General features: G+C 48.8%; 1 protein-coding gene and 2 long non-coding RNA genes across 3 annotated transcripts in view; 1 reads left to right on the forward strand and 2 right to left on the reverse strand.

Moving 5' to 3' along the window:
• ATP1A1 (ATPase Na+/K+ transporting subunit alpha 1) overlaps positions 1-5,639 on the reverse strand; it is a 29,622-nt gene extending 23,983 nt beyond the window's left edge. The window contains exon 1 of the mRNA XM_058716087.1: positions 5,501-5,639. Coding sequence (XP_058572070.1) covers positions 5,501-5,512 — 12 coding nt within the window. The 5' untranslated portion in view covers positions 5,513-5,639. The remainder of the gene's footprint in view (positions 1-5,500) is intronic.
• LOC131504118 (uncharacterized) lies at positions 260-2,081 on the forward strand. Its single transcript, XR_009257794.1, has 2 exons — positions 260-916; positions 1,541-2,081. It is a non-coding gene; the product is annotated as an uncharacterized LOC131504118 (long non-coding RNA).
• Positions 5,640-14,010: 8,371 nt separating the features above from the next.
• Positions 14,011-18,793, reverse strand: LOC131504119 (uncharacterized). The gene is made up of 3 exons (XR_009257795.1): positions 18,629-18,793; positions 14,516-14,660; positions 14,011-14,412 (listed from the first exon to the last, which is right to left on the reverse strand). It is a non-coding gene; the product is annotated as an uncharacterized LOC131504119 (long non-coding RNA).
• Positions 18,794-22,192: the final 3,399 nt, after the last annotated feature.

Raw genomic sequence — 22,192 nt, forward strand, 5'->3', positions numbered from 1 at the left:
ATTTACTGTCTCTTTTTTAAAATATGCCCTGCTTTTCCACTTACCAATTAGTAATGAAAACAAAACAAAACCCCAAACACCGAACCTGTTTTTTCATGGGGGTTAACCCTACCTCTACCATTAGGCACCCGGGTTACAAAGAGTTAAAACTTTCTGCCTGTTCCCTCCATTGGCTGCCCTCCTCACCCCTCTTCTCATCTTATCAGACCCCTCTTTGGCTAGTGCTACTCAAAAGATGTGGTCAGGTGGAGAGAAGAAGGATTAGTAACTGACACCAGCACCACGAGGGGCTGAATAAATTCTGAGTCCTCACCACTCCTCGGTTGGTCCCCTGAAGCATAGGATACGGAGTAAAAGGGCTGGCAGGCGGCACAAGGCCCGAGAGACAGGGCACCTGAACTGAAACAATGAAACAAATATGGCCCCAGGGAAGCATCCTGTGGAAGAAGAAAGAAAAACACAAGAGGATATTCATCCCAAAGTGCAGGAGAGCCCTCACCATGACGACGGACAGGAAAGATAAATCAGACATGAAGACCCACCGATCCCCACAACCTGACACTCTTCTTCACCATCAGGCCCCCAAACAACACAAACCCCAAGGACAAAGCACAAGCCACCAAGAGCCAACTTTTCTCAGATCGCCAACAGAAACCACCTAACAGCTGTTACTAAATAGAGGGTGAACAAAACCAGACACAGAGATAATTAATGTTCAGATACCATTCATCGTAGAGTTGCAAAGGAACCAAGGAATGAGGTGTACTGGCCCAAATTCCCGTGGCTCAGGATGCAAAGGAAACCAGAGAGGAAAACTGCTCTAGTCTGACAGGATTTGCTACCCAAACATCAGTCAAATAAATGCGAAGAACTTCTTGTGGATTCCTGACAACACATTTCCAGCACAACTAATGAGGTGAGTCATATGCAAAGAACAGTCTCTCTGAGCTTCAAGCCAAAGAATCCACTTCCTCTCATACACTCAATTCATAGCAACGTGAGAAAGTTCAAACCTGACTTGGTTACGTCTCCTTTTCCAAAAATATAGAAACGAAGGAGAGTTTAAAAAAATAGCCAGTGGACTTTCACATTCTCTTCACTTCGCGTGATCAGTTAGTTACTGGGCATGTATTTGCAGAGCAACTCAGAACTGGACAGCTCTGGCAGGGCTGGGGAACATTCTGCCCAACGCAGCCACTCTGATTACTGTGAGCCCATCTGATCTGACACTCATGTTTCTTCTTCTGGCCTGCTGGCTGGCAGAGAGCCCCGGGCAGCAAGAAGGCACGGCGGTACAAACGTTCACCCTCCTCCCATCACAGATGGCTGAAAAGCACGCTGCCCCCCCCCCACCCCCTTTTGCAACTTTTACAAAGACTCAAAAGATGTAAAGTCCCTTGCTTGAAAAGTGAAAGTAGTCAAAGACTCTAAGATGTTATTAAATAGGTCAACAATGTCAACAGATTCTTTCACTGGGCTTTCCTTTGGAGGGTCATTAATGGTATTTCCTATGATTTTCAATCCTTAATATGTTTTCCAGGTGAAAGAAAACTCCTTCTCCGGTTTTGAAGGGCTTAAGACTAACGGGTGAACAGGAAACCTACAGTTAATGAAGATCTGATCTTCCCTCGGTGCCCAGTACTTGGTAAGCCCCACGAAAGCGGTGATGTTTACTTGCGCTGACCTCACGCTGGACAGAACAGAGATGACTTTGCTTGGTCCTCAGGGCGAGTAGGTCCACCTAAGGGCCAATCAAGAACCTGAAGCTTCAGAGGGACTTAAAAACATTTTTTTTTTTTTTTTACCTTTTTGTTTTTAAATCAACAAACTAATTTTACTTACTTTCACATACACGATCCTTCTAAATAGAGCCTTTTTCTCATTCTGAAGTTTGGTTGTATTTAAGAGAACAGAGCCTGCCTCGAACAGAAAGCCACTTAACTGTTAATTTGTTGCTACAATCATCCCGAACCAACAGCTCCGAGGGGTTCTGGGATGGAACATGTTTGAGTACCCAGTCCACTGTGCTTCGTAATTTTGAATTCACTTTTTATTTTCAAATGAGATTTGGCAATAACGTTTCCAGAGGTCTGTACGTTTTCAGTTTCAGCTCCCACCTGGATGAACAGGTACTAGATTTTGAAAAATCCTCCTTTGGGAAGGGAAATTAGGGAGGGAGGGATACAGGGGTTAGCCTATTCTCAGCGTTCTCCGATTTATGATGCAGACCTCCCCCTTTCCTACCCTCCCACCCAAAGGTGAGTCACTAGAGTGTTACAAACTTACTGGCAAAGAACACTACAAATTAGCAACCAGTTAAGTTACCAAAAGAGGATACACCCTGAGAACGTACAGAAAGAACCCCAAGGGGGGAGCCTGTCATACTCACACACTGAACCGCTTAACAGGCAAAGGGGTGTGATGCAATCTCAGCCCTCTGGTCTGGCCCCAGTGCTGGTCCTCCCGTAAGGGCTCTGCTTGCTCCTGGCCAGGCCTGGGCAACTTTCCACCCTGAGGACTCTGCCTCACAATGTTTTCGGTCTAAAGTGCTAGCTTTATAGCAGCCAGAGGCAGTTCAGTCACACTTTCAAGTTGAGCTCCCAGAGAGCAGTTGATAATGTGACCATACAACCAGGATTTCTGCTGACAGGCGTGTTCCCTGTGCAACCTTCACCTGAAGCTTTTTCCCCTTCTCCTCTTGAAATCACCGCCCATAAATAAGGTAGGATTCATTTTCTAGGTAACTAAGTTAATATTCAAACAATGGAGAACTGCACCGCAGGACCCAGGGACATCCCTTGCCCCCACCTTTTGTAAACCTGAGAAAAGACACAAGTTTTTGGTGTACCTTTGGTGAACCAAATAGTTGCAGGCGGTAGGCCTGGCTGCCGGTTTAAGCCAAGTCACTGGCAAAAACACCAACATGAAAAAAAGGACAAAATCCTATCTCATCCAGGAATGATTCAGCAGGAGCAGTTCTTTCATTTGCTTCCCAAAAGCTCAGGGGCTAGGCTTGTAAGGAGAAATAAAATCACCTGAAGTATCATCAAAACCTGGGCCCCCACGGCAGCAGGAAGAGGAAGGGAAGAAATTAACAATGACCTTAAAAATTAGCTGCCAGCACAGGCTTCTTGGTTAACCAATTATCAGCAGGGGTTTTTTTGTCACCACTCCACCCACATTTTAATCCCCATGTGGAAAAATCCCAACATTTCAGCAGAAAATATCCTTCTGAGCATTTGGACTATCACAGTAAGTCACTGGGGACTAAAGGGGGAAAGGCTATCCCAGGAGAATCACCACCAACACACACGTCTCCCCCCCACACCCCTTAATGTTCAATTAATTTATCAGAGTACCCAAAACACTAACTACGACCTGGGCACATAAGCGGCGTATCATCCCGTGGACCAGCTGTAATTCGATTTGGTGTCTACCCACCACTGTGTTTTCTTAGGATCCGTAAGACATCTTGGGTGAACCCCCACAACCCAGATGTGTGATCTTCACCACTGCGGTGCAGGTGTTCGGTTACGAAACATACAGATATGTGGATACACAAACATACAGATATGTGGATATAACTTAGTTACTCAGACGTCTCTCTGGTCCATTAATTCAATTATCACAAAGACCCCCGTTTCACATGAAGAATAATGCTGGAGCTCTGCACATTAAGGCAGCGTTAAGTAGGGGAGTGTTCAGGCTGGGAAAACCACAGGCTGCTCAGAAATCAGGCAAGTCTGGTGTGTCAGTAACCAACCATTTGACCTTGAGCAAGTCACTTCACCTTCCTAGGCCTCGGGTACACATCCATGATCACTACACCCCCCAAAATCAGTAATGTCCGGCTCAGGAAATTAACTTTTTTCCTTTTTTTGCGGGGGGAGAGATAAAGGGGTGAGCTTTACAGGGCTCGTTTATGGGAATGACCTAAGGTTTGACGGAATGCTTGCTACCAGCACAGGCCACTAACCCACTTTTCTGTCGTGGGGAACACGGAGGCTGGCACTCAGCTCTTTGCCACACTCTGTGCTTTTAAAAGATACCAGTCGTCCACTCCACTTCTCCACACTCTTTCTACCACGTCCGAGCCCTTCTAATTACCACCTTCAAAATCCAAAATCAAGAATCCCCAAAGAATGCACCCTGCCTCTACCCCCACCTCTCACTCCACACTGCAGAGCCCTAAAAACCTCCAGAGACCTACCAGACACCCGCACTGTGCAAACCCGGCAGATAATGGAGAGGCTTCTCTCCTACCCGTGTTCTCACGACCTGGTCATTTTAACCCATGAACTGATAACTTTGGGCTGTTATCTGGTATAAACTTTTCTCACTTGACTTTAGCCCCGTTAGGGTCTGGGACTCAGTCTTCTGCTGCGGCTCCGGGTTATCACGGCTACCGGTTACAGAAACAGAAACGAGCTGTGGCTCTCTCTGGGGGTTCCCAGAGCTTCCAGCATTCTCCTCTCCTGCCCCGGAGACCCCTGGTTCCTTCGGGAATGCCTCGGCGCTCCTACCCCCGCGTCCTGTACCCCCCGCCCCCGCCCTGCCTGCAGTCCTTTTTCGAGTTGATTGTACCCAGAGGCCCTGGTGCGCCAGCCTGTCCCCCCACCAGACTCACCCCCCAAGAAAACTCTACTCGTCCCTCCCCACCAAGGAAATGACCACTCCAGCCGCCCCAGGGCGCATCTAGTGTTTATGGAAGGCGTCCCATTAAAGCTCGCAAAAGTATACCTTAAAGGCCATCTTAGGGCGGCGAAGACACACCCTTTCTGGCACTAGCCAGCTCGACCGGCTCCGCAGTGAGGGGAAGCCAGTTTTTTTGGGGGGGGGGGGAGGGGGTAAGGGGGAGGGCGGCCGCCAGTGCGGGAAACGGGCTAAGCCCCAGCGCCGTCGGGACCGGGCGCCTCGCCCCCCAGCGCAGCCCCCGCGTCGGAAGCCCCCGCCGGCGCCGCGGTGGGAAGGCAGCCCGGGAGGGGCCCGGGCAGCGCGCCCCAAGGGAAGGGGAGGAGCACGCCTTTCCTCTGGGCACGGAGGGCGGAAGGAAAAGGGAAGGCAAGAGATGGGAGGTGAGGGCGGGCGGAGGGAGGGAGGGGAGCCGGCTTCGGGGATGCCGCGGCGGCCAGCGCCTTCCCGGGGCCGCCCCGCGGCGTCCGCTCTCCTCCTCCCGGCCCCGCGGCTCCCGAGCGCCGCCTCCAGGAGCCCCGGGCCTGCGGCGCGCTGGGACTCGGGGGTCGGCGGCCCGCCCCGCGCTGCCGCCCGCCGTCCCCTGGCGCCCCCTCCCCCCACCCGCCGGGCCCCCAGGGCTGCGCTCCCTCCATTTCCAAAGTGCGTCGTCTTTTAAGCCTGGCCGCCCTGCCTGCCCGTCCACGCCGCGCCGCGCCGCTTCCTCCTCCGCCGCTTCCCGCTGGCTGCGGTCGCCCTCCTGACTTCCTCCTCCTCCTTCCTCCCTCCCGGCGCCCCGCGCCCCTCCCCGGGCTCGCCGCACACTCACCCCTTTCCCCATGGTGGCGGAGGTCTGTGCGCGGCGCCGGGTCCTGTCGCTCGAGAATCAGAGAGGAAAGAAGAGAGCAGCTCCCGGCCGAGCTAGCGCGGCCGGGGGAGCGGAGAGGAGGGAGCTAGGGCTGCCGCGGGGCGGGAGGGAGGGAGACCGGCCGGCGGCTCGGGCCGATGCCGCCGCTGGGGCTGCTACCGCTGCTGCTGCCACGTGTCCGCCTCCTCCCGCCGCTGCTCCGCGCCCCAGACCCAGCCGCAGCTCGAGCCCGCGCCTCCTCCTCACTTCCTAAAATATGCAACCTGCGTGCTTGCCCCGCCCACGCCGCGGCACGTCACCGTTACCGGAGCAACCTGACACCGGCCGCGGGCCTGGCTCCGCCCCCGCCCCAAACCCCGCCCCCGGGCCGGGGCCGCGCCGGCTGCGGCCAGTCGGGGCTCCCGGCAGGAGGGCGCCGGGGCCTGGGGCGCGCGTGCCCACGTCCCGGGAGGCCGCGGCCGCGCCACTGCGGGGCGCGCCGGCTTCCCGGGCCGCTGGGACTCGGCGGCTTTGCAGCTCTCGCGCCCCTCCTCCCGCCGCCCAGCGTGACCGACCTGCTTTGTAGGACAAGCGAGGTCCGCAGTGGGTGCGGGCACGCTTTCGGAACTGGGCTCCCTGAATCTCTGCGGACTGGGGACAGAAACCTCGCGCGGAGGGGCCTTTCCAGCGTATCAGGGCGCTCCTCCGGGACCGAGGGCGCTCCGGGGTAGGGGTGGGGGGTCGGGTGTGATGGTAGCCCGCGCCCGCCTGAGGGACTCCGCCTCCCTGGGCAGTCCGAGCCCAGCGCCCACCTGCGGATCGCCTCCCCAGTCTCTCGGTGCCCCCCCCAAATGCCTCCTGTGGTCCGGGATCCGCGTGATCTACTTCCCCCTCGGCCCCAGGAGGAATGGGTCTGAGCTGGTCTTGCAGAAGGCCTGAGCGCTCTCCCCCTGCTTTTCTTCATGACCCCAGTGACCACCCAAAGGGCGTCCAGTGAATTTATTTAAGCTGCTGTGTGAAAGAAACCTGCTTGCCCGGTTTGGGGATTCGGTTTTTAGGGAAGGAACACAAGCCTAAAGCAATGCCTGTCTTTAGCAAAAGGCGCTGACTCGGTGGGGAGATGTTTGAGGGCCCCCCCATCTGGTACCACAGCGCCTTTGCCAGGGCAACCTTGGCTGTTCTGAGGGACTCTGGGCCTGGCGTATGATGATAAGCCCTGGGACACCCCCCCACCCCCACCCCAAGCCCTGGCCTGGCTGCGCTGTGGGACTTCCCTCCCGTTACAGCTTCTGCTTCTTAGCAGAGGCTGCTGTGGTTGAAGTTCTCGAACCTTTAGAAAGCAGAGTATTATTACTAACAAGGGTTTCAGGAAGTCAGAGAGACTATAGGAAAGCACAAGATTCGCAGGAGCAAGTCAGTATGCATCTGGGAATACCTACAAGAAACAAGGAAAATATTAACTTCCTAACCAAGTTAAAGTTGGCCCTGTGGACTCTAAGTATTAATTTAACATGAACAAATAAAGATAAGAAGCTTGAAAGAAATAGGGAAGGAAGGAAGGAGAAAAGGAAAAATGAAAACTGTATTATCAGAACTTTAGGGTAATTTCTATTACTTCTTAAAAGATACTGTTTCTTACAGGAGTCTCTTCCTCTCGCCGAAGAAGGCTTTGTTAAGGGCTGGTGCCTCCTCCAGGGATCTCCAGGCTTGGTTACATCCCCCCATGAAAAGCAGAGGAATTCAGAGGTGACTGCTAGGGAAAGAGCCCTCAAGTCCAGAACAGGGTTCTGGCCATTCAAAACCAGTTACAGACCATTATCAGGGCTCTGTCTCCAGGACTCTAGAAAATGGTTCATGGAGAAGCCCTTATAGCCCCCATTACTGTTAACCCCTAGAAGGCCTCTGCTTGGTAAAGATCTCTTAGCTTGTTTAAGATTGATCATCACATGGGGCGCCTGGGTGGCTCAGTCGGTTAAGCGTCCGACTTCGGCTCAGGTCACGATCTCGCGGTCCGGGAGTTCGAGCCCTGCGTCAGGCTCTGGGCTGATGGCTCAGAGCCTGGAACCTGCTTCCGATTCTGTGTCTCCCTCTCTCTGCCCCTCCCCTGTTCATGCTCTGTCTCTCTCTGTCTCAAAAATAAATAAACGTTAAAAAAATTTTTTTAAAATAAAAAATAAAATAAAAAAAATAAAAAGATTAATCATCCCCTGGGCCCTAGTCTGAATGGGAAAAGTGCAGCAAGAACAACAACAAAATGTAGAAAGGAAAAGGCTGAATGATATAGATGTTTCCTGCCAGCTGATGTCCTTTTTCTCCCTTCTTAAGTAAAACTACCTCTTTTTTTTTTTTCTTCATTCAAAAATATAACTGTGATAGATCAAGGCATTTCCCTTTGTCTCTAGAGCTGTTTATTTGGCTTCTGGAAGATTGCTGAAGGTCCTTCCTGGAAGACCTCAAAGTTCTAGCTATATTCCAGTGTAGGGAAAACGCATAAAAATGTAAGAAGTGTCAACTAAGATCTGTACATTGCCTTGCCTTCACAAAACTGCTTTTTAGTGTTTATTTATTTTTGAGAGAGAGAAACAGAGTGCAAGCAGGGGAGGGGCAGAGAGAGAGAGGGAGACACAGAACCCAAAGCAGGCTCCAGGCTCTGAGCTGTCAGCACAGAGCCTGACGCTGGGCTGGAATCACCACCTTCTGAGATCTTGACCTGAGCTGAAGTCAGAGGCTTGACCAACTGAGCCACCCAGGCACCCGGGCATCCTCCTACTTCTGAAGTTTGGTATCTGAGCATAGCACCAAGGAAGTTAGGGTGAGGGGGAGACCAATTGCTTCCAACATTGCTGTCCTCACACTTCCTACACACCTCTCCTCTTATAACCAAGAAGACCTCGACTAGAGCCTTTCCCCACCAAGCCCCACTTTTCATCAGTCTGCTGTGCAACCTCTAAGGCAGAGAACCTTTCTTTTGTAGAAACACCCTAAATAGATCAACACACACACACCCACCCTCGTTCTGATCCACCTGACCACCTCCAGAGGCAAATCCCAATCCATTTTCAAGGTTTTTGATAATGTCATTTGCCATTGCAGTCTTATTGAAAGAAACATAATTCAACAAAAAATTTCAGAATATCAGAAAGGGCTTCACTCTGGGTCCTCTAAGGTTGATGCTTTCTCTAAACAGTACCCCCAAGTGATATGGTCTAGGCACTTCTGGGCAGTCTTTAGGGGTGTTTTTAGGAGTAAAGGTTATTGCCAGGAGTGAATGGCTAATTTTAAGAGGTGAAGGTGAAAAGTATGGTCAAGAAGCAAGAGTTGCAAATGTCTTCTGGGAAAGAGTAGTAGAAGGAATACCCACCTGGTTGTCATATGGAGCTCTGGACAGGTCTGTGGAATCAAGACAGAGGGACAGCATGGCAGCACTGAGGTGCAGGCGTCTCAGATGTGAGCGAGGCACTTTATTATTTTTAAAATTTTTAAAAATATTTATTTTTGACAGAAAGAGAGAGAGACAGAGCATGAGGCAGGGAAGGGCAGAGAGAGAGAGAAGGAGACACAGAACCCAAAGCAGGCTCCAGGCTCTGAGCTGTCAGCACAGAGCCTGATGTGGGGCTCGGACCCACAGACCACGAGATCATGACCTGAGCCGAAGTCGGACGCTCAACCGACTGAGCCACCCAGGTGCCCCTTGAGAGAGGCACTTTAAAATATAGATGACCAAAGGAGAAAAAAGTCCTTTTCTTGGGAAAGCCTTCTTTCTTCCTCTCGGGAGAGGCTTCTGAATAGAACCTTCGAGATGGAACACTGCCTTCATTTTTTTTTAATGAAGACCCCAAGGCCCAGGGAGTAATTGACACTGGATGGTCCCAGGAGAATGGCTGAGTTTTGTGTACCTTTTCCAACTCCTAGAGCAGTGCCCGGGAGAAGCAATACTTCCAGAAGAGATAGCTGGGCAAGTTCTGCCTCTCTATTCTACCTGCTTCTCATCCTATCAGCTCTTTTTAAGCTCCTAGCTTGGGTCACAATGAAACTGATTGGCCCTGGAGACTCAGCATTCATAGACCCAAGGCTGCCAAGAGTGGATGGCCTCGAGGAGGATCTGACACAACCAGGGAGGCTTGGCCCAGCCATTGTGAAGCGAGTCAGCAGATGTATGAAAAATATGATGCAAGTGAGTACTTTGAGCCAAGAGTGCTAGCACTTTGAACAAGCACTTGCTGAAAAGTCCTTTTGGCCCAGCTCGCGTGCGAGTCGGTGTGGAAACAATTGTAAGCATGCGTCTTTATCTTTCATTATATTCTAGGTCCCCCAGAAAGCCATTTAGTTACCACTGTCACTGCATTAAAGCCAGCTCTTCTCACCGTCCAAAGTTCCTCTGAGACCGTGTCTATCCCACCATCGCAGATCTCTTTTCTCCTGTCCAGCAGCAGACAGATTATCTCCCAGCACGGCGCTGGGCACACCACTGATATCCGAAATCTGTCAGTTAAATAAATCTGCCCACTGCACCCCCCCCCCCCCCAACTTTTCCTCACAGCCTCCATTTTCTACTCATCTCTTAATTCCCTCTTAGGGCTCCTTAGGACTCTCCTGAACATATTTTCTTCCTTTAATGAGTTTTGAAGCCAAGTTCTGCTTCTGGAAATTCAGAAAACAGCATTTCCTTGGTGCCTGTCCCGGGAACGATTATCACCAAAGAGAGTCAAGTGCTCGGTTTCCCCTCAGCATCCGTTTCGTGCAACCGCCACTTAAATCAGTTGTTCTTATTAAGCAGTCCTAGTAGGGAAGACGGTAAGTTGTTTTTCCACTGCTTCTACACAGAATCCTGACATTCAGAGCCGGTGTTTGCTCTCCTCCTCCCGCATCCACTCCCTGGACATGTCTATGCCCCTCACTCCAACTGCAGATCTATCGAATGTTACAGTGTCACAGATGTGAAACCTCATCATCTGTCTTCTAGAAATCAACGACCACTGGGGCACTGCAAACCAAAATGGCAACAAAGAAAGGATCTAGACCGGAAAATTGTCTATTGCTGGAGTCCCATCTGCGCTCAGCCAGCGGAGACGTGGCTTTGGGCAGGCTTACAACCCGGTGTGGGCAAGCCCGCCACAGAGGAGGCAGGAGGAGATAACTGCTGTGTAGCCCTTCTAGTTCTCAGGGGAATAGAGTCATGAGCACTAAGGAAATGAATGCTGCCACTGGGGTGGAGAGATTTGCTATTCCTGGCCGCTAAATCTTCCATGGAAAAACAATTGAGAAAGTCCCGTGGAAGACGGTCCTACTGAGAACCATCTACACTCTTCCATAGATGCTTTTTTAATAGATTAAAAAAAAAATTTTTTTTTAACGTTTATTTATTTTTGAGACAGAGAGAGAGCATGAACAGGGGAGGGGTAGAGAGAGAGGGAGACATAGAATCGGAAGCAGGCTCCAGGCTCTGAGCCATCAGCCCAGAGCCCGATGCGGCGCTCGAACTCACGGACTGCGAGATGGTGACCTGAGCTGAAGTCGGACGCTTAACTGACTGAGCCACCCAGGCGCCCCTCTTCCATAGATGCTTTTTGCATGAAAACTGGGTTTCAGGGACTGTGCAGATTTTCCTTACAGTGGAGTGCAAACGAGAGAATACAAAACCATCGAAAAGCCGTTTGGTTCATTTACACAAACTCCCAGAGTTTTTGTAACTCTAGCAGTAGAAAGTAACCCAAAAGTAGGTCAGGGACAAAAATAGTAACCGGCTCAATTCATTTTTAACAGCTTAGCTTTTACTCTAGAGGCTGCCATTTTGGTTGATGGGTGACCTCCACATATGGACTCCCACAGATAAGCCCCTAAGAAAGGTTTCCTCTCTTTCTTCCCATCTCCCGAAGAATCCTTTCCAGCCCCTTCCTCTGGCATGCTACGTTGTTTCCGTGTTTAACAAAAGAGAAAGCTAGTTGATGCAAACAAACAAAACCCAGAATAGCCCTTTATTGGGCATCTACTCTGAGCCTAGCACTGTGCTTAGTGCTGGTGGCTAAAGATGACCAAGCCATGTTCTCTAGCCTCAAATAGTTCCCCATCTGGCATAAAAGAAAGACAGGCAGAGGTATTAGTAACAGGGCGAGGGGTGCCGGATATCTGTGCATGGAAGCATGTATCGATCATGAGGGCGTGAAGGAAGGAGGGTCCCGTCTGTCAGCAGAGCTGGAAAGGCTTCCCTGGCTGGCTCTTTTTTTTTTTTTTTTTTTAAATTTTTTTTTTCAACGTTTTTAATTTATTTTTGGGACAGAGAGAGACAGAGCATGAACGGGGGAGGGGCACAGAGAGAGGGAGACACAGAATCGGAAACAGGCTCCAGGCTCCGAGCCATCAGCCCAGAGCCTGACGCGGGGCTCGAACTCACAGACCGCGAGATCGTGACCTGGCTGAAGTCGGACGCTTAACCGACGGCGCCACCCAGGCGCCCCCTTGGCTGGCTCTTGAGAGACGGGTAGGAGTTCCTGAAGTAGAGCAGTATGTGTTGGGGAGGAGGGGGGTGGAGGTAGGAGGGTGGTTGTACGCAAAAGGCGTGGCATAGTCAAACCCCACAGGACATAGACTTAGCGTGTTGGGAGCCGGTAATTTAAAATGGCTGGAGCGTCACTAGTGAGGGGGAGAGAAGCAGGAGATCAGCCCGGGGAGGTGAGCAGGGTCCACATCGTGGAGGGCCAGGGTGCCAGTCTAAGGACTTGGACTTCATCCTGTGGGCCATGGGGAGACACGGCAGGGTTTGAAGCAGGGAGGTGGTAGCATGACCAGATTTGTGCTTTGGAGAGATTTCTCTGGCAGTCCCAGAATGCCAGGCGAAGCCTTCACAATCGGGCCATTTATCAAAGCTCTTCTGATCTTATTGAATTCAGATTCCCAAGACATCTGTGTCTCCCCACGTATCTTTGAGGTAACACGTTAATTTTGTTTTGCTTTTTTGTGCACACACATGCATCCTTAATTCCCACTACCCACTGCTTCCCCCAAACAGAGGCTTTAAATTTCTGGATATGACAAAACACACACACACACACACACACACACACACACACACAACTGGGATTTGGACATAATTTTAACAGTCTGTTAGCCTACAACAGCCTATCCCTAGAAGGTAGCTCAAGTAGCCGAGGAGTTGCGGGCCTTTTATTCAGTTTTTCTAATGGTTTTCTGCTAAACCATTAGCAGAATGGCCAATGCTTGGCCTATTCCAGATAGGCCAAGGACTTGGTCTGTTTCCACGGCTCACATAGACCAGCTCTTGAGGCAATTCCCCAGACTAAAGGAAAGTTAAGCCACCTGGCTCCCAATTCCCCATGTAAAGACTGGGACAAGAGAGGGTAAGGAAAACAGCGTAAAAGGCCAAGTTAATGCAAACTTTGGCTTCAGTTGTCCAGCTAGTTCAAGCAGAAGATGTTCGTGTATAAACAAATCTCAACTCTTGGTTTTGTTTTTTATTTGCGGACATCCCCATCCATTTGACATTTAGCGTCTGGTGGGAGGCATGGTGGTGGAGGGTGGTAGGAGAGATGGTGGGGGGAGCGGAGGGGGAGGCGGGGAAGGGGCAGGTGGGGGGACTCGGCAATGACGGTAGAGGCAGCAGACTCAAGACGGCTGATCAAAAGACAGGACCCCAGTCAAATACCTCTCCCGAGCAACAGCATTTTCCGTATTCCCACGAAACTCTTGAACCTTTTTATCAGTAACTCCATCACCAGGCCGCCACAACCATCAACTGACATAATACACCTGAATGATTGGAACGTCGCCCGGCCACACGGTAACTGTCCAAAACGCGTGAGGAATTGTCCCGATTTCAAACTCCTACTCAGTCTGAGAGAAAGAAGACCGAAAGAAGGAGGAAGGCGTCCACGAAAATTCTTCTAGAGGAGAGGGGCGTGAGCACAGAATCTACTTGACGCTGGCTTTTCTCTTCCCCCACCAACCTCCTTTACCCAACCGTGGGCCCATCTGCCGATATTCTGCCAGCCTGTGGCAGTAACCAGAGTGCAGAGGGCAGGAGCGGGGTGGGTGGGGGCCGCTGGGCCCTCCACCTGTCTGAACTGGTTCTCCCCAAGCCACAGGTGAGCACCGGGGAAGTGAACCCACTGCTAACGCACGGCACCAGCAGCCCACTGGGACATGTTCACCGTGAGAATAAGACGCTTGAAATGCCACGTTCTGAACCGGGAGGACTGACACGGCAGAGCCTCCTTAGGAAAAAGAAGGCATGGTCTCCAAATGCAATGTCCTCTTCTTATTTTTCCCTTCTCCTTAAATAACAAAACAAAACACAGCACAAAAAGAGAGAGATACCATCTGTGAATGCGATCGCTAATGAGCAAGGGAGAATTCTTACAGCTTCCCAAGGAGGGGCCCAGGAGTAGGGCCGTCACTGCTGTTCATGGAACAAGCAGCCAGTCATCCAGGCACCGCGCTACAGGCCGGAGCTGCAGGGAGCTGGGGGAGGCCAGGGACCCATTTCCCTATCTTGCCTCTAATCTCATAAACCAGAAGTGCTCAGACTCTATGTATTTTCTGCCCCCTCTCATTTTTCATAATGGAAAAAAAAAATAAGGCCAATGTTAAAGCTTTGAATTAGGAAACAGTTGCCATCTGGGTAATTGAATTCGGCTTGAAGCAGGCCACCTGGTTCACATCAGCAACTCCTGGCAGGTGCGGAAGCGTCAGCTGAGGTCCTGCGCTGACTTCTAAATACAGGCGCGCACAGCCCGTGCACGGTGCAGAAACCTTACTTTCTAAACAGTGCAAGTCATTTTGTATCCGGTTACCTCAATCCGGTGGTGGATTTCTTAAGCTTCAGGCATTTAGAATTACGGCAGTAATGTTGGTCTTGTCCATCCCTGGCCGCGTGCTGCCTTAAAAAAAAAAACAACAAGAAAACCCAAAACTGAAAAGCCAGTTCCTTTTGGTTTCCTGTTTGGACATCCATGTCATAGAAATATGTGTGACTGAAATCACCTTCTTCTCCCAGAGGATCCAGGAGGCTGCTTCCAGCTCCTCAGACAGGAGAGAGGGGTGGGCATCCTGGGAGGAATGCTGAGGGTCTAAGAGCCGGATGTCACAGCATACGCTTCTCTGCAGCTTTCTCGATTGCCAGCCACTCCTATTCCCCAAAGCCGGGGGGGGGGGGGGGGGGGGGGGAGGGGGGTGGAGGGGGCAGGCACGGTCAAGTTGCAGTCCTGTTTCCCAACCACACACACCTGCATACTAAGAGAAAAGGATCCAGGAGCATTGAGTGCACCTGCCAGCCAGGGCCCTGTGGGCCAAGTGCATCTTCCATATACATGGGTAGACAGAGCTGGTGTCATACGGCTGGGCTGGCAAAGACAACATATGGGAAGGAAAAGAACTGCTGGGCACTTGGGTGGTCTTGAGGCTTGTCCTTTCCTTTGAGCCCCTTCCCTGCCCATCGGAAATGTCTACAACAGAACCGAGAGCAAGGGAGCAGCATGTGGTTCTTGAGCTGGCGGAGGGCTATGCAGGGGATAGGGCGATTGCTTACCAGCAGTTTGGGTTTTACAAAGGACGCTGAGCTTCTGGAATGAAAATTCTACACCAGAAATAACTGGGGCTGACCTCCTGTTTTACAGAGTGGAAATGAGGCTGGGAGGGGGCACATGTTTTCCCAGCATCACAGAGCTCCTGCTTAATGTCAAAGCAGGACCTCAGCCCCTTCACTTGTCATTGCACTGTGCTGTGTCCTCAGCTGAAGGACCGCCAGAAAAGTCAGCTCTAAGAACAGGAATGTTCTTAGAACAGAAAAAATGAGGGCTCTCCAAAACGTGTAATTTGAAGGATTAGCTCTTTAAATTTTTTTTTAATGTTTATTTATTTTTGAGGGGGGGGGTGGGTAGGGGCAGAGAGAGAGAGAGAGAGGGAGATGGAGACACAGAATTCAAAGCAGGCTCCACGCTCTGAGCTGTCAGCACAGAGCCTGAAGCGGGGCTTGAACTCACGGACCACGAGATCATGACCTGAGCCAAAGTCGGACGCTCAACCAACTGAGCCACCCGGGTGCCCCAGGATCAGTTCTTTTAAAATAGAGTTTTCCACAATGCCCTGGGTACTCATATAGGTTCCTCTTAAAAATCCCACTCAACCTCCTTTTATCCCTTTCTCAAGGGAGCTGCATCTGAACGCACACATACACACAAACACACACAGAGATATACACACATTCGCACTACTACTCAGAATTGCAGAGAATTCAAGGAAGCCTCTTCCTCTTTGCGAGCTGGCATCAAGGTAACATTAAATTAAAATCTCTTGCAGGGCTCCTAGCTCAGGAAGAGCCCTATTTCTTTTGCGGGAAGCCTCTTCTTTCTCCAGTGACTGTCCCCGGGGCCCTGTGTCACACCTGTCTGGGGTCTCCTCAAGCTACTGAGTGATGTCGCGCAGCAACACTTCATGGCCACCTGGGCTCCAGCATCCTTGGACTTTTCTCCTCCCTCTGCCAGCTGCTGGAGGAGGACGAATCTGAAGAGAACGTGGAGGGCAGTAGCGAGGGGGCAGGGTCTGGGTCTGGAGCTGGGGTAAGGTTTCGGCAGACATTGGAGATAGGGCAGGGGGTCGGAAGTGCCAAGGCAGCCCCAAGTAGCCTGTTCCAACTCCCAACAGGCTCCCTTATGTGCCCTTGGCCTCAGATCAGGTCACTTGCTTAAATTTGAAAAGCAGCCCTAAGATGATTTTATCCACCGTATCCTGTCCTGAAGCAAAGTTCACCAATTTCCTCTCCAAAACTAGTTTCTGATACGGCTCTTTTGATATCGATCTGGAATCATAAATAGTTTACAGCCCCTGAGGCATTATTGTCTTTTTCCCCGTCCCCTTTCTTGCCAGATGGACAATGCCTTGAATCTCCTTGTTCCTTCACCCACTCTTGTTTCTTTCTCTGCCACAACATCCGTCCAGCCACGTCTCTGCCTTTACACAGAAGAGCCTCTGCCCGTGGCTCCTCTGAAAATTAGTCAAAGAGATTCTGTCTTTCTGTGCCCGGATCTGTGCTTCGTATGTGGAAGATCAGATCCCCGTGCTGTGGAAGAGAGGGCTGGTGGTGGGGAAGGACTGATTCTGGACCCAGTTGAGGCAAGGCTGGAGGGCCCCCCCGGGGAGCCCAGTGCCCTGGGGCGAGGGCTGCTGGCTTAGCAGCAAAATCTTCCCTTTCAACACAGGTAACCGAGATTTCTTTGGTATTCACATTTTCCTTTTTAAAGGCTGCTCTTGCTACCATAAGTAGCATATCCTTCTGTTAACAAAGGGCTGGGTTCTTGTAGAACTGCATCGTGATTTTCCCTGGGTGTTGCCCACAGCCTCTAAAACCATCAAGAAAAGAGATCTGGTAAAAGAGTGACAATTTTCTCTCTGAGGTTGGGGGTGCGTGCCTGATAGCTACTACCGCCACCCACCCTCTATCACGGAAGTTCTGTCCTGCATAGGCAGCGGTTCAACCCGTGCCCTCCAGGAACGTCCCCCTCTGCACAGTGGTTGGTCACTCCTGGGAGTCAGCTGCGGCCCTCCTGTTTCCCCATCACCCATGGGTTGCAGCTTCCCATGGTAGCCACGCCTCCTCCAGAGAGGTCTGAACCTCAGCCTTGGTGGTGGGGAAAGGGACCCTTTCACATGTCCTCACTATCCAGAGGGAGTAGCTATTTTTGGTGGTTGCTCCTTCCGTACCCCTTAGGGTCACCCTCTACCCTTGTAAGAATAGATACCCACCTTTGTTCTAGTTGTACTACTCATAAATTTTTTTTTAATATTTAAAAAATATTTCTGATACTTAAAAAAAATTAACGTTTATTTTTGAGAGAGAGAGGCAGAGCATGAGCGGGGGAGGGGCAGAGAGCGAGGGAGACACAGAATCGGAAGCAGGCTCCAGGCTCTGAGCTGTCAGTACAGAGCTGGATGCGGGACTCGAACTCACGAACCATGAGATCGTGACCTGAGCCGAAGTCGGACACTCAACTGACCGAACCACCCAAGCACCCTGGACGTAAATTTTTATATTAAAATTTCCCCATTCAAATGACTGATCTGGTTTCCATCTCGTCACTGGACCCTGGCTGATATAAGACCTAAACAAATTCAGGAATAAATAATGTTCATGGTTTGGAAGGCTTAATACTGCAAAGAAGTCATTCTCCCTAAACTGAGCTACAGATTTAAGAAAACCGGTTTCTCCTAGTGCTTCTTCGGAGGGTATTAGACAAATAGAAAATATCCAACAATACTTGATTGTTGCTGCAGTACATTTCTGGAAATCTCATGGAAAATCCTAAATCTGATCTTACCCGTGGGATCTGTGTTATAATTGGATGTTACATTCTTGACCAAAGACTTGCCATCAAATAAATCATGGATACTAAATATGTCATAGAGCCGAAATTCAGACTTTAAATTAATAGTTCTCAACCCTGGCTGAGCATTAGAATTATCAAAAGAGATTTAAAAGAATTCCAACGCCTGGGCTCCATTGGGGCTCAGTTGAAGCGAAATCTCTGTAGGTGAGCCCAGGCAATCAATTTATCGAGAGCTAGGACCAAAAGAAAGACATAGTTGTCATTTGGCCCTTCAAAAAATTAAAAGAGCCACTTGAAAGTAAATCACAAGACTTATTGATTCTCTGAATGGCAATGTAGAGATCCCACACTGATGAATGAGTCACCTCACGTCGTAATAAGATGTTGCACATTGCATATTCTGTCCACCAGGTTTGAATTTGAAGAAGGGCTCTCAAGTTACAATGTTCTAAGGCCAATGGTTAGTGAGTTAATGAGTATCTAGAAAGATTACATGGCAAGCGTAATGTCTCTGTATTGGGAATTTGGCTAGGAGCCTTCGGAAAAGAATAGACACAATCCCTATTCTTAAGTGTTCAAGGATTGAAGACACGACATATCTGAAGTTAGCCTTCCAGTAATTTACGAACATGGACACATTGCTCTTTGCTGACAATAGGATTTGTATCTGGAGTGATCTCAGTTGGATAGAGCCACTCATTTGGAAATTGTGATAATTCAGAGATGTGTTTCCAGATTCTTCCCTTCCCGTGGCAAAAGGCTGAAGAGAGTTTACCTGGGAAGGGGAGCCTCAGCTCACTCTCTGTCTGGGTCTCCTCCAGGGGCTGTCAGTGCAGGGAGGAAGGATGTTCCTCTGAACCAGCCATGTAGAGGCTCTGAGAAGATACCAGCCCTGTGCTTTTCTCACCAGGTTTATTAAGTGAGGCCAGGACCAAGTCCAAGAGGTTGGTTTCTCTTTCAGATTCCAGTTCTCTGTCATGAATTATGTGATTTGAGGCAGGGACTTTACGATGTCTCAGGAATCTACTTTAAATGAGAAAAATTGTACCTATTTCCTACCTCCCTCAAAAGATACCTCCAAGACAAATTAACTTCTATCAGAAAGATATGAGTAATTTTATACTTTTTTTCGGATTGTAAGAATGACATTGATGGAAGAGAACCTGGAAGTTACAGAGGAGAGCTACATAAGGAAGAAAATAAAACCAACCCATAATCCCATAATCATTATTTTAAACATCAAAAAACTCAAAAAAGAATACTCTCTATATGTGGTTTTGTATCTTGTTTTTTTACATATATATAAGATTATATAATAGGGGCGCCTGGGTGGCCCAGTCGGTTAAGCGTCCGACTTCAGGTTGGGTCATGATCTCGTGGAACGCTGCCCATGTGTTTGAGCCGCGCGTTGGGCTCTGTGCTGACAACTCAGAGCCTGGAGCCTGCTTCCGATTCTGTGTCTCCCTCTCTGTCTGCCTCTCCCCTCTCTCTGCTTATGCTCTGTCTCTGTCTCTCTCTCTCTAAAATAAATAAACATTAATTTAAAAGAAAAGATTCTATATTAAACATTCCCATATATCTTAAACTTCTTTAAAACACTATTTAATGGCTGCATAATATTCCAGTCTATGGGACTATTATGACTTGCTTATTCATGGCCAGATGGGCAATAGGAGTATTTTTTTTTTTAATGTAAGGGAAAGTTAATAATGCAAGAAACTTTGATTACTATTATTTATGATGGTACATTTGGAGATTTTAAAAATATACAGATACCAGTTGGAAACAATCTCAGAGACACAGAAAATGAGATTTAAAAACAATCAAGAGCAATTTTATTTTTAAAGGTCAATTCGCTTACAAGGGACACAGAGAACATGCAATAATTGCCTATAACTGCATTTCCATTGACTTCTGAGTGGTAATTTTATCTTTAACACCCCCTACTGGTTTGCCTTATGGTTTTAGTGTTATCATTTTCTTAAAAAAAAAAAAAAAAAGTGATTTCATTAGAAATCTGCCACCTTTCCAGTCCTGTCCTCTTCATTCTCTCCCTCAGAAAAACAAAGTGAGGGGAGTAGAAGCAAAAGGAAAACAAAAACAGAACGATGGATCATCACTTCATATGACCTCCCTTCCCACAACTCCACCCACTATGTGCCAGGAGCAGAGGCTGGAAAAGCAGGAGAGAATAGGGAGGAGATAATCCTCCAACCTTCTTTGAAGAACTTTGTAACTTGTTGCATTACTCATTCATTCAATAACATTGCCATGGGCTCGATATCTCAGGTTACTCAGTTTATCAGGAAGATAAACTCAGGAATGTGTGGATTCATTGGAACTAAGGGGTTAAGTCAGGTCAGGGGCAATGTGGATTCACTCTTCTCGTTAGAATTCCAGGCAGATCAATTCAAAGTGCTCCTTGAGATGGCCCTTAACTAGGCAGTTGTTTGCACCACAAAGCACTTTATAGCAAGTTGTATCTGCTGACCTTCCTCCCTGCCACAGAGGTTGGTGGATGCCTGTATATGAGGTGAGGAAACCAGAAGGAGCTGATGTTCCATTTCTGATAGATCTGGCTTCCCTTCATTCATTCCAAAAGCATTTACTGAGTGTCCATTCTGTGCACAGCACCAATCTAAGCACATGAACAAGACAGACCATGTCCCTGCTCTTGTGGAGTATCTAGCCCAGTGGAACAGGTGAACAATGACAGAGCAAAAGGAGGGATATTCCTATTTGTTTCAACTATACCTGCGAACATTTGCAACATTCGCATCTGAATACAGATAACTCTAGGTACTATTAGGGATTCTGCTGCCCAGATTGCTTTATAGTTCATTACAAGTCCAATCAAAATCACAGCAAGAATTTCTGGGATTGTGATGAACTGATTTCAAATTTTATATGGAAGAATAATGGCTCTTGAGGAACCAAGCCACTTTGAAAAAGAAGAAGCAAGGGACTGAACCACTCTACTTGAAAATGAGACATTCAAGAAAGAATAGAAATGACAAGCGTCAGGCTGAAGTGCAGAGCTAGCAAACGTTCCAGGGGAAAGGATGAAAAATCCCCAAATAAAGCATGCATCTATAAGAAGCAAGTATGTGATAAGGACTGCTAAATGAATATAGAGTAAAAGTGTAGATTATTTCAAAAATCGTGGAGAAGACGATTTTACTAAATGGAGAAAAATAAAACTGAACCCCTATCTTGATGCATTAAAAAGTGTCTCAAAATGCAGTGACTTCAAAATGTGCTAATTGAAGAAAACATTGGGGAATACTAGTTTGCCTTTGGGTTAGGTAAAAACCTCATAAACTCAAAATGTCGAGATAAATTGATAAATGAAAACAATACAAAAATGGAAGACTTGGGTTCAATGAAGGACATCACAAAACTAACAATGACAGATGGCTGGTGACAGTCCAGAAGATATTTGCAATACCCAAAACTTTAGGGTGTTAACAGCCAGAATGTGCAAGGAATTGGTGCAAATCAGCTAATAAAAAGATGGAAACAACAACGGAGAGAAAAGGACAATGGACACGCATAGGCGTTTCAGCAGAAGGGGAATCTTGAGTGACAGATAATCATGTGAGAAGACAGAAAATCGGCCCAACTGGCAGTCAGAGAAGAGCCCAACAGAACACAATTGAGATCGCATTGCACATCATCAGATTGGTAAAAACTATATAAAGTCTGACACATACCAAGGGCTGGTGAGGATGAGTTGAAAGAAAACGTTGCACAACTGGTATGAGAAGGTAGGTGACTGCAGCTCTCCTAGGGAGGACATACCTCAGAAAAACTAGACAGTTTTGAAAGAGGAGAGACTGAACATTTCTCTCTAGGGATAGTTTCTCTGACTAGCCTAGAGAGCAGTGTAAGTATAGCAATATATGTGGATGTTCATAGAAGTGTTTTGGGAGCAAAACTTGAGGGTGTGTCCTGAAATATATGGATAAGTACAGTTGGCAAGTGCATATGATAGAATAGTACGCAGCAGGTGGAAATATCAAAGCTAGATTTGCAGGGGCGCCTGGGTGGCTCAGTTGGCTAAGCATCTGACTCTTGGTTTTGGCTCAGGTCATGATCTCATTGTTCATGAGATCGAACCTAGCATTGGGCTCTGTGCTGACAGCAGGGAGCCTGCTTGGGACTCTCTCTCTCCTTTTCTCTCCCCTCCTCCCCTGCCTGTGCACACGTGCTCATTCTCTTTCTCAAAATAAATAAATGAAACTTGAAACAAATTTTAAAAATATGGCACAAAAACAGACACTCAGATCAATGGAACAGAATAGAGAACCCACAAACGGACCCACAAAGGTATGGCCAA

This window comes from Neofelis nebulosa, chromosome 2 (genome assembly GCF_028018385.1).
Source record: "Neofelis nebulosa isolate mNeoNeb1 chromosome 2, mNeoNeb1.pri, whole genome shotgun sequence".
Taxonomy (NCBI): domain Eukaryota; kingdom Metazoa; phylum Chordata; class Mammalia; order Carnivora; family Felidae; genus Neofelis; species Neofelis nebulosa.